Here is a 12,414-nt window from a genome sequence, read left to right as displayed (position 1 = left end):
TTATGCATATTACGATAATATCTAATGCATATCCTCGTAGATATGTTGAAAATATGTGAAAAATATCATATACAGAATGATTCAAAATTTTTGCTCATTTTGAAGATTTTATAATGCTCCCCCCCCCCCACCACCACCTCCTTATTCTATACAGGTTTGAAAGCTTTTCTAGACAGTTTTCAAAATCATTTACTATTTTACCATTTTGACAAAAGATATACGGCAATCAGATTGTACCGTGAAGCTTCTAATTCTGTTCTATTTATTTGCAATCTAAAACCAGCTGTTCTACTGTCCGCTGAAATTATGTGAAATTTTAGAAATAATATGCTATATTTTCACCATGCAAAATTGTTTATATGCATACCACACAAAAGAAAGTTCAGTAGTATTATTTTTGTTTGGTTTTCTTTAAAAAAATCTAAATATTACTTCTGCTGCTGGAAGCTATTTCTGAAATAATCTATGTCTTATAAATACTTGGTAATATCCTCTTAGCTGGAGGAAAAGTTGAAGGCTTATTACTCTCAGTGCTATTGAGAAGAAAGGGGAGAACACTAAAGTGCCTCAAGCTGTAGTGCAGAATATGTCAAGAATGTCTTGTTTCCTTTTCGATTGTTGACTACCTATATCCTAACAGAAATACTGACATTTCTTTGCATGCTTATACATTATTTATGCCAAAATTATTGCTTAATTTATAATGATCAGTTTCACTTTTATTATCAAAAATTAGAAATTAAATCATACAATTATCTTGAAAAAGAGGATTTGAATTATTTTCAAAGAAAAGGTGCATATGTGTTTCATAATCTTCTTTTTTTTGGGGGGGGGGGAGGTATAGACCTAATCAATCTGCGGATATTTCAGATAATTTATTTCATAAATCGTTCGCAAGACAGCTGTTACAAATGTAAATCACTTGGGGAACATACCGATTCATTTTAGTGTAAAATAGTAGCAAAGGTTCAGTTACTTTAGATATGTAATCTAGAAGAAAATGTTATGTCTGCTGAGATTAGAATCTTACGTGAATAATTTTTCTGACATGATTTCTCTATTCGTTATAATGTAACCAATTTCCAGATTTTTTCCCTCATGCAGACTCCATTTTATATGCAGTGATTTCTTCTTTGTACTGCAAGAAAAAAAAATTCAGATAACAGAAGAAAAATATGTAGTATTTTCTTTTCCACTGGCTGAATTTACAATGTTCTTTCTTTGTGTTTTGAAGAGAAAGTGCAAATGACTTTTTTCTTACTATTTTTGCCATTATAACATCTCATATAATTATAAGAGTGACATTTTACCATTTTTCTCTCACACGAGAAACAGAAATAAGGTAGTAATAATATTGTTGATTATGTCAAACTTCACTGTAGCAGAACTTTTTATTACAAAACTTTGTAATATATATCTCTGAAACAAGAAATTTGGAACCCATATCACATCAATGTTGAGTGTTGGCAAGGTGAAAATGTTCCCGTTATTATTTATATATTTCATTTATTAACTAGAGGGGGGCTATGTCCAACCCCCCGTGTTCCGGTCTGGTAGGCCAGTTCTCCTTCAATTGTGATAACTTGAAAGGGGGTTCTGCCCCTGAATTCTGATGACTCGAATTTTGAAGACTCGACACTCAGGGTAGCCCCTAAGTTTCAAAACGTTTCAAAAAACATGACATAAAAAGGCTTATCATTTTATATATATATATATAGGGTAGATTTTATTTCATTATTTTTTATTGTTTTGGTGAAATACTTTACCTGGAATACTCTTTCCAGTTCCTCTTATATTTTATTCCTTCAAAAATATCATTCTGTGTCATAAAAAGAACTTAAAAATTCGCCTTCAGGATGAAAAGGAAACAGTTCATTCAGGTATCCCTCTATCAATATTTGTAGTCCTGAAAAGGACTGTTTTGATGGCCTTGAAAACAAACATTTTTTATTTCATACTGTTCAGAATTTAAAATTCTTGAACAGTGTGGAACACCTTGAAGCAAGGTTAAACACACAAAGCAGTTTTACACTCGGGGCACCAGATTTTTGTTTCCTTTCTGATATTTTTTTTATTACATACGTAACATTTGCGTGCAGGTTTTTTTTTATTACCGTTGGTGGTAGATTTTCGGGAAAATGGTTGGAGTTAGCAGCGTTCAACCTCAGATATCTGTCAGGATTTCCTGTTTTCTGCTTGCTGAAGAAGGTGCATGTGCATGCAGCAATGCTTTCGCAATTTCTATTCTGTATTCTACATATGTTATGGTAGACAAACATTTTTTCTTGTGCAGGAGGAAACTGTTCCAAATAACAAAATCTAATACATGTCCAAACACTTTTTTGTAATATTTTTTATGCTGTTTCCTCATTACAGAGTAGAATGATAGCTGCTGATCGCAACTGTCAACTCCACCCATAGTGTCGTTCTATGCACACACAGCAATGGGTTTTTCTTTCTTCAAACCATGCTTCTCCACGGATTCCGTTGATGGATTGTGCGGGGAAGACAGCAGAAAAACATCTTTTTTGTCTTTCCAACGTAGTGCAAAGACTTTCCCTCACTGATAAGCTCGGATTTCCCCCTTCGATAGCTTTCCTGAAGCCAGATCTGGAGGCATGTCTCGCCTTTTTTGCATTTACAGTACCATAACTATCTGTACAATGCTGTAAAAGCAAATCAGCGAGTTCGGGACACATATAGTAATTATCCATCGTAATGCAGTAACCTTTCCCCAGTAAAGGGTTTCTCAATATCAGACAATATACATAAATAATATGTATATTGTCTGATTTATAATTTGCTAATTTATAATAATCACCACATAGTTTCAGTATCGAAAAATTAAAGTTATGTGGAACAATTACTAGAAAAAAATAATGAATTAAATAAAAACTGTACCTATGTTTCATAACAGTTTTCGGGTGTGTGATAGTAATGCCACGGGGGGGGGGGTTAAACTATCAGAGGCGAAATGAAGTTCAATTCCATTGTGAAAGGAAATGAAATTTTGATATACATATTTTGAATGATAAAAATAAGCAAATGTATCACTTACTTTAAAAATTGGAGAATAGAAGATCTGAATTATGCAGAAAATATAAATTTAAATCATGACTGTTAATTTCATTTTGTAATGACCAATTATACAAGGAAACCAAGAAAGTGAAAGTACAAAGAACAGTAGATCACTATACAACACGAAGAAAAAATTTAGTAATATGATTAAAGAATTTCATGTTATTCTCTATAAAGCAAGGTTGCTCAAGCGTGTCCTAAAGGAAATCTGTGAAGTATTATTCGATTTCGAAGATTTTGTACAAAAATAAAAATAATATAAACTGGAACGTCGGCAGCCGGTTTTCTTTTCTTTTTTTAAAAGAATATTTCAAATAATTATCGTGAATTAATTTCTTCGAGAACAAAGAAAAATCTTTTGTCTAGTAAGCGATTAGAAAAAAATTAGCGCAAAAAAATAAAAAATTAAATTGGTTCTCCATGGTAAGGCTTTGTTCACTTAAATATTTTTAAGTGAACAAATTATACAAGATCTTTATTTTGTCCAGACATTAAAATTGTATTGTACAATACAAAGAGAAAAAAATATATAAATTTCTCTATTTTTAGTCTGTCCTATATAACTAAAATCCAGTTGACCAGGATGGAACAAGGAAGTGCGTTTCTTGTTATAGGCAACTGAGAGGCAGTTACGAGCGCGAGATAATCCGATTAACCATTCTCTTCAGCGTGAGGGTTTATCACACTTTCTAATGGACATGACAGTCAAATTGCACTTCTTATCCAGGTTCTTTAAACAGGTGGGCTGAAACATATCCAGATTTAGTTGGATGTCTATAGACGTCCTAGCTGTTTGGGAGGTTAAGGCAGATGTTAACAGAACTCCCAGGATGTACCAGAGGATGAAGTTACATGTGGTAGAACAGATAAAAACAGCTAGCTGAATGTGTGGTTTGAAGATGGGATGGACATTATATTTGCAGAAACCTTTAGCTGGCTTCAAATATACCTTAAACATAAAGGATGGGGGATAATTTTGTTGTGATCTTATGTGTTGGTTGTGTTTGAAAAGGGTTCTATCTTTGGTTTGTAGAACAATATGTCCAGATCATCTGAGCCAACCAACAATACAAATTTGCCATAACATGACACTTTGTGTGAGTGGTCTTGTCATAAAAGAAAATAAATAAATATTTTTAAAAATATAAATAAAATATAAAAAATATATAAATAAAATATTAAAAAATAATTCTGACCTTAACTATCTTTTAAAATATCTTAGCCACAACTGCAGATACAGATATACAGACTGATTTATAACAAATCAGTATTGTTGATACTCTTATTATGAACATCAAACACTCCTTGTAGAGGATGCATAGACTCACCCCAGAAAATCATTCAACTATGCCTTAAACCCACTTACAGTTTCCATACTCACCACAGTTTCAGACATGCATTTCACTTAGCAATCACTCTCCATATAAAGAACTTCTTCCCACTCCTTTGCTCACACCCTCCTTATACAACTTCCAGGGATGGCCTCTTATTCTATCCCTGTTTTCCTCTATTCTATGAAAAACCTCTACATTAATCTCATAATACTATGTCACAATCATATTATCCCCGCTCCTTATTCTATTTACAAATCTCTGTAAATTGCATTCTATCAATCTATCTTCATTTTCCATTTCTCAGAGATTTAAAAATACCTCAGTGAACATTCTCTCAACTCTCCTCATCCCTTTGAAATCTTGCAACTAGATCTATATTAGGTAACTGGAATATTGTTTATTGTGAAAAAAAAAAAAAAAAAGATAGAGAATATACATTGATAGAGGTGTTTAAGGAACTTTTACCAGATTAAAATGGAAGAGATTATTCCTAGAGTTAGCAGCCATTTCTGAAAGTTCTATAGCAGTGTGTTGAGATTTAAAAAATGGATTTTTTTACATAGAGAGTGGTATGTGTGTTTGCCAGAAGATGTTGTGAATGTCAAGAATGTAAATGAGTTTTAGTTCCAGTGAGCTTCAGGTATAATAAAATCAACTCCAACTATAGCAGACATCACTAAGCAAACTTATTCCAACAAACAACTGAAAAGTTCTAAACAAAGTACATTAGTATCATTGCTATTCTGAAGAAAATTCACTACAACAACCTATTCTTTTGGTTTTCTGTGAGTTCTCTATAGCAGTGGTCTTCAAACTTTTCGCTGTGAGGGCCACATTGGGTATTCAGCACTGTTCAGCGGGCCGTAGTAAAAAAAAAAACTCTAGAACTGGATGTATGAGTTTTATTGAAAGCAGATAAAAACTGATTACAGAGTATGTGAGATTAAATTATCATATATTAATGACAACGAACACTATCAGCAAATTCTCATATTTTTATCACAAATTATTATAAAACCATTAATGTGAATGATGTAACTGTGTTTGTGTTTTTAAAATCTTATTAAACTCGAGTTCAAATTTTGAAGTGCTAATTACAAGTAGCGATTTCAAATGTTCATCAGATAAATTTGCCCTGTATTTTGACTTGATATATTTCATTCAGGAAAAAGTGTGTTCGCAAAGATATGTTGTCCCAAAAACAGAGATAAATTTACAAGCAAATTTGAAGAAATTTGCTTGTAAAATTTTGTAAAATTCAAATTTTTTTCCTTCGTTAGTCCATTTTAACCAACCTTTTACAGTCAGAAAGACCGTAACTTGGATTACGGTTACTTTTTGCTATTCAGGAATATATTTTGAACACAATTTTAATTAATGCATTTGAAATCTATCAACACCCCATGTTTTTTTTTGCGGATTCTTATTGAAAAATTAGTCCAATTGGCGGGTCGGATAAAATCATATCGTGGGCCGCATCTGACCCGCAGGCCATAGTTTGGAGATCCCTGCTCTATAGTAACAGTCCACTGTGATAATATTACATTAAGGTAAGAGACGTGTCAAAGGTTTCTGACATGTTAGTGTTTAAATGGAATGGGAGATGAGATTAGATAGTAGATACCATCTGATAGTCAAGTATCTTGTAATTATTTAAAAAATGAGTGGTTCAGAATTAAGTAAGTAAAATAAATAATCATTTGCTTCTGTTTGTTACTTTATAATATGATTCATAACGTTTCTTTATAAAGTCTGTTATGTTTCAACTGTGAATATTTTAAGAATGCCTGAAAACAGCATGATTATATCCACCCTAAGACAAACTTGCAAAATATTAAACATGGAATTTAAATCTGTTCAGGGGATAAAGACAAGTAAATTTATTCTTTCAATTTTTTTTTTTATTTTTATCTGCATCTACATTTAGTTATCATATTCATGAGGATAATAAAGACCTTGTCAAGAATGTGAGCTTATGTATAAAAACAAAAACTTAGCCCAAAGTAAAATATTTCATAAAGAAAATATCATATATATTGATAATATTTTGAAATAATATAGAAGAAGAAGAAGAAATAATAATATACATTGATAATAATAGTAAATTTATCATAAAATAGTTATTGTTTATATTTCTTGGCATATATAAATTAGCATAAAAATATTTAATATTAAAATTCTTCTTTAATTTAGGGAGTACAAAAGAAGGGGATACTTCACCAATAACTACTAGTGAGCGTAAGGATTCTCTTAGTCTTCAAGTGGAATTTGTTAAAGTGAACATATCCAGAATTAGAAAAATCAATTTAGGTCATTCTGATACAACTGGTGCAGTTCAGAAAGGAGGTAGAAATCTAGATTCAGGTGGAGCTGTGATTAGATTTTCTGGTAAATTTACTTGAATTATTTTTGTGATATAAATTTTTTTATGCACTGTTTATTTCTCATGTTAAATAAATATTAATCAATTTAGATTTCTTTTCTAAAATTTTATGTTTCTGCATTGTTCTTCATCTGACAAATGCAATTGAAATAAAAGAAATAGCACTATCTCACACCTGCTTTAATATTGGTCCACTTCACTTCTGTATCATCATTCATTCAATTGCTTCATGATATTGTCTTTCCTCTTTTGCAAAACAACTGCCAGTTATCATTTTTGTGTCTTTTAGGGTTATTTCTGCACCTCTGTATTCCAATCAGGAGAATGAGGGGTAAATCACATTTCGGCTGAAGGCAGGTTATTTCTTCTCTGCCCAGAAACTTCAGTTGCTCCTTCTATCCCATAGATCAGACAAACTAGCTTGAGAACACACACAATTAACAAGCTAATACACTTTACTTATGGCCTAAGCCACTTGAGCATAATTAACTTAGTTTCCATCTGGAAATACAAATAAAAAGGAGAATTAAAATAAAGATGACAGGATGTTATGATATTACTACATTATAATTTACATCATTAATAACTTCCTATCAATAATTTTCCCCCAAATTAATCTGTCAAGACTCCAACATTATCAGATCTTATATTTCTATCTTCTAAGGCACTTTTTACCGTATCACTCCACCTATACCTTGGTCTTCCTCTGGGTCTTTTCCCTGACAACCTGGCAAAATAACACTTGTTTTGCTAATCTTCCTTCTCCCATTCTGTTTAAGTGACCATGTCACCTGAGATTAGTTCTTCTAACACATTCCTATATGCTAACAATGTTAAGTCTTTCCTAATATCCTTATTTTAATATGATATTGCCACTGATGCCATCTCATGCCCCAGATCTTTCTCAGGACTCCCATATCTGTGGTCTCTAGTCTTTGGTCAAGTGTTTTATTTCTAACCCAGCTCTCAGATCTATAAATTAAAATTGGCTTGAACACTGTGTTGTATACAGCTAATTTAGTGTTTTGACTAATTTCTCTCTTATTCCATATAAATTTATTCAGTTGACTTCCTATCATACCAGCTTTCTTGATTCTGTTGACTATTTCCATATATAATTTACCATCTTCACTAAAAATCATGCCTAAGTAGATGAAATGTTTTACTTGTTCTATAGGTTGACCATTCAAAATGCAGTTGATAATATTTTTAATGCTTTTACCTATTTTCATTGTCTTTGTCTTGCTATTGCTGATTTTCATACCAAATTTATTACAACAGTTATTCAATTTAGTCAGGAATCTTGCAGACTTTTACTGGATTTATTTAGGAGTATAACATCGTCTGCATTAAGTAAAGAGCTGAGATTAATATATCCAATTTTGATATCAGGTTTAGTACCACTTTCCTTCATACTGTGATTCATATAGATAATGAATAACAGAGGGGATAATGTACATCCTTGTCTGACACCAGATTTAACATTAAACCATCTCCTGTACTTTCTTCAATTCTAACTGCTGACTTACAACTCAAATAAAGATGAAGTATTGCTTGGTATAATGCCCCATTGTTTCCATACAACTGTAGTGTTTTGAATAGCTTTTCTCTTGAATAGCTTTCCTATCATACCAGCTTTCTTGATTCTGTTGCCTATTTCCATATTTAATTTACCATCTTCACTAAAAATCGTGCCTGAGTAGATGAAATGTTTTACTTTTTCTATAGGTTCTCCATTCACTATGTAGTTGATATTTTCAATGCTTTTGCCTATTTTCATTGTCTTTGTCTTAATATTGCTTAATATCTTAATAAATTTAGTATTACTGTTGTAATACTAAATTTATTACAACAGTTATTCAATTTAGTCTTACAGACTTTTACTGGATTTATTTAGGAGTATAACATCGTCTGCATTAAGTAAAGACATGAGATTAACATATCCAATTTTGATATCAGGTTTAATACCACTTTCCTTCATATTGTGATCCATATAGATAATGTACATCCTTGTCTGACACCAGATTTAACATTAAACCATCTCCTGTACTTCCTTCAATTCAAACTGCTGACTTACAACTCAAATAAAGATGAAATATATATATATATATATATTTTTTTTTTAAATAACGAAACCTGTGGTGCGTTCATAATTAGAAGAAACACGTATAAACCACAGTGAAAATTATTTAATTGTAAATATTTCATCCTAAGTATCTTAGGACATCATCAGTACAGTATTTAAACAAAAATTAGGAATAACATACAGTTAGGGCGCATGATTACAATAGAATCTCATGAAAACGTGCATAACGTGCTAAAGTAGTACAAAAAAAATAAAATAAAAATAAAAAAAATAAAAATAAAATATTTTGTTTAAATACTGTACTGATGATGTCCTAAGATACTTAGGATGAAATATTTACAATTAAATAATTTTCACTGTGGTTTATACGTGTGTTTCTTCTAATTATAAAGATGAAATATTGTTTGGTATAATGCCCCATTGATATCATACAATTGTAGCATTTTGAATAGCTTTTCTCTTGGCACCTTATCATATGCCTTTTCCAGATCTACGAAGCTTAAATATAGATCTTTGTTATATTCCTATTATTAATCAACTTTTTGTCGTAAAGTGAAAATCTGATCTTGACAGCCTCTATTTGGCATGAATCCAGCTTGATTCTGTTGATTGTGGAATGGAAGCTCGATTTTCTCACCAAGCTTCCCTTCCACAATAATTCTCAACCTTTTCTTAAGTATACTTGCATATATCTTACCAGGAGCACTCAATAGAAAAATACCTGTCTATTTCTCATATTCAGTTTCATTTCCCTTTTTATATATGGGTACTATGAGAGCTCTACTGCAATCATCTGGAATCCATCCCTATGTCCACGCCTTCTTAACTATGCAGTGCAGTCACTGCAACACTCCATACATGAGCATTTCTGGTCGAATATCATCTACTTCAGCTGCCTTTACATATTTCAGGCTTTTGATGGCTTTTTCTACTTCAAGGATATATATATGGATATGTATTCTCAACTGCATGCCTGTTGAGTGTTTTTTACCATTGTGCTGTCACTGATTGTTTCATTTAGCAATTTTTCGAAGTAATTACTCCATACATCAAGAATATATTTTTCTCCAGTTTTTATGTCACCTTTTTCATCTCTAATTCCTTTTACAGCACTCTTTCCTCTGTTTCTAAGCTTTTTCAATAACCTACAGAATACCTTGCCATCTTCTTGATATTTATTTTCTATGTTCTTACCAAAGTCTTCCCATTACTTTTATTTAGCTAGTTCTAAACAGTGTTTAGTTTTCTTACAGTTGTCTCTATATTCTCTAACAGCTGACTTTTATTATTTTTATGTCTACTGCCCCTTTTATATAATGCCTTGGACATTCTTTTTACTCAAATTTTAGGGGCATTACTGATGTTTTATGTAGACAGATATATGAAGAATATATAGGAGGAATAATTCAGACATACCTTTTAAGATGTTGCTGCCTGTCTTCTTATTCAGTAGCATCCCGCCGTCAGTGCCGGTGCCAAGTTATTTTGCACCCTAGGCAAAGTTTACAAGTGTGCCCTTTATTTCACAAGTTGGATATTTTTTAAAATGAAATTTTAAATATAAAAAATAAAAATTATTTTGGCATGCTTTATTAATAATATACAAAGTAATATACAATATGTATAATATATGAAAATCAAATTTTAATATTTCTTGCCTTCAATTTTGCAAAATTTTCTACCATTTCCTTTAAATCTAGTGTAGAAGCTAGCTCGTGTTCGATTGAAATTGTTGCCAAATCTGTTAACCTGTTTTGGGACATTGTTGAGCGCAAGTATGTTTTAACAAGTTTTAACTTAGAGAAACTACGTTCTCCACTTGCTGCTGAAATTGGAAGTGTCAGGAGAATTCTTAGTGCAACAAAAACGTTGGGTATGCAGTCGACAAGCTTTTGCTGTACTATAAAGAATAGTACTTCTTGTGGTAGCATGGATTTTGGAAGTCTTCGAGCTATTGCTTGCGTTCACTGCAGAGATCCTCTGCATTAATATCTTTATTAGCATTATGAGTCAAAACATTTTCAAGATTTATTTTTGCAATCGTTTAGCAAATCAGCAGTTGTTTTTTCAGTGATATTATATATATCATAAAGAAATCCAAATAGAACATTATGCTGCTGTAGTTGTTGTAACCTCTCTTCAATTGACTGTATAGCCATATCCAAGACACTATAGTAAAATTCTGTTTTGAACTTCTGCTGAGGATCTTGCAAAGCTTCATCTTGACATTCATATTCAAACTGCCGTCTTTGTCTTCTCTTTCTCTTTTCAGTGATATTATATATATCATAAAGAAATCCAAATAGAACATTATGCTGCTGTAGTTGTTGTAACCTCTCTTCAATTGACTGTATAGCCATATCCAAGACACTATAGTAAAATTCTGTTTTGAACTTCTGCTTAGGATCTTGCAAAGCTTCATCTTGACATTCATATTCAAACTGCCGTCTTTGTCTTCTCTTTCTCTTTCTTTCTATTTCAGAATTCGGTGGAATCTCCAGTTCTTTTGCAATTTCAACAGCATCAGTCAAAATTTTTTCAAAAAACATTCTAGAAGGTATTCTTTGGTTACTTGTAGTTGCTTTGTAACTGAATTTAAATCAGCCTCTTTTCTCTGTATCATTTTGCTTGAAATATTTACCTCATAAAGGATGTTGTACCACACGACAAGGGATACTATGAACTTAAATTTACAAATGGAACAGCAAGGGCTTTTGCTTCATGTCGGGTAGTATTTCCAGTTATAATTTAATCTTGGGTCATCAAAAATTTGCATGAGTGCATCATATATACTGTCAAGATGATACCTTAGTGGTTTTAAAGCATCGATACGGCTCTCCCATCTTGTGTTACTTAACGGTTTAATAGTCAAGTCGAGATACAAGTAGAAAGAATTCGCCAACGATGAGTAGATGCAGAGAAATAGTTTTAAATCTGTTGAACTAAAGTAAAGAAGCCGGTTGCATCTAAACAACACCTGAAAGCATCATTGACCACTAAATTTAAAGAGTGTGAACTACAAGGAATAAAGATGGCCCGAGGATTTATATCTAGAACTCTCTTTTGAACGCAATTTTTTTTGGCCTTCATATTACTTCCGTTATCATATCCTTGACCACGGAGATTCTCGATCGGTAATTCCATTTGCCTTAGATGTTCAATTAAAGTTTCTGTTATGAATGAACCTGTAGTTTCCTCTAGAGGAACAAATCCTAAAAAATGCTCTCTTACTATTTCTTCAGGTTTGGACATCTCACTATCTGATGGAATGACAATATCAACAAAACGTACAATCTTTGTCAGCTGTTCAATATGGCTAACGTCTGGAGTGCAATCCAAGATGATGGAATAATATTTTGCCGATTTTGCAAGGGATAAGATATTATTTTTTATAGCTTTTGTGTAAGCTCATTTTGAATATCTTTTCCTAAATAATGGATCATTATTTCTTGACTTTTGACTCTACGTACATGTTCTTTCATTACGGCATCAAAGAGAGCTAAATATTCAACAAATTTCAAAAAATTACCGTT

General features: G+C 32.0%; 1 protein-coding gene across 1 annotated transcript in view; it reads left to right on the top strand.

The window, feature by feature from the left end:
* Window positions 1-12,414, top strand: part of tweek (transmembrane protein KIAA1109 homolog tweek) — a 1,221,702-nt gene that overhangs the window by 948,483 nt on the left and 260,805 nt on the right. Inside the window, 1 exon segment of the mRNA XM_090406645.1 lies at window positions 6,610-6,800. Coding sequence (XP_090262771.1) covers window positions 6,610-6,800 — 191 coding nt within the window.

Source organism: Typopeltis vanoorti, chromosome 16, assembly GCF_054136105.1.
Source record: "Typopeltis vanoorti isolate ZY-2024b chromosome 16, IOZ_Tvanoo_1.0, whole genome shotgun sequence".
In the NCBI taxonomy this organism is placed as follows: Eukaryota; Metazoa; Arthropoda; class Arachnida; order Uropygi; family Thelyphonidae; genus Typopeltis; species Typopeltis vanoorti.
This window is presented reverse-complemented; position numbering and strand designations above follow the sequence as displayed.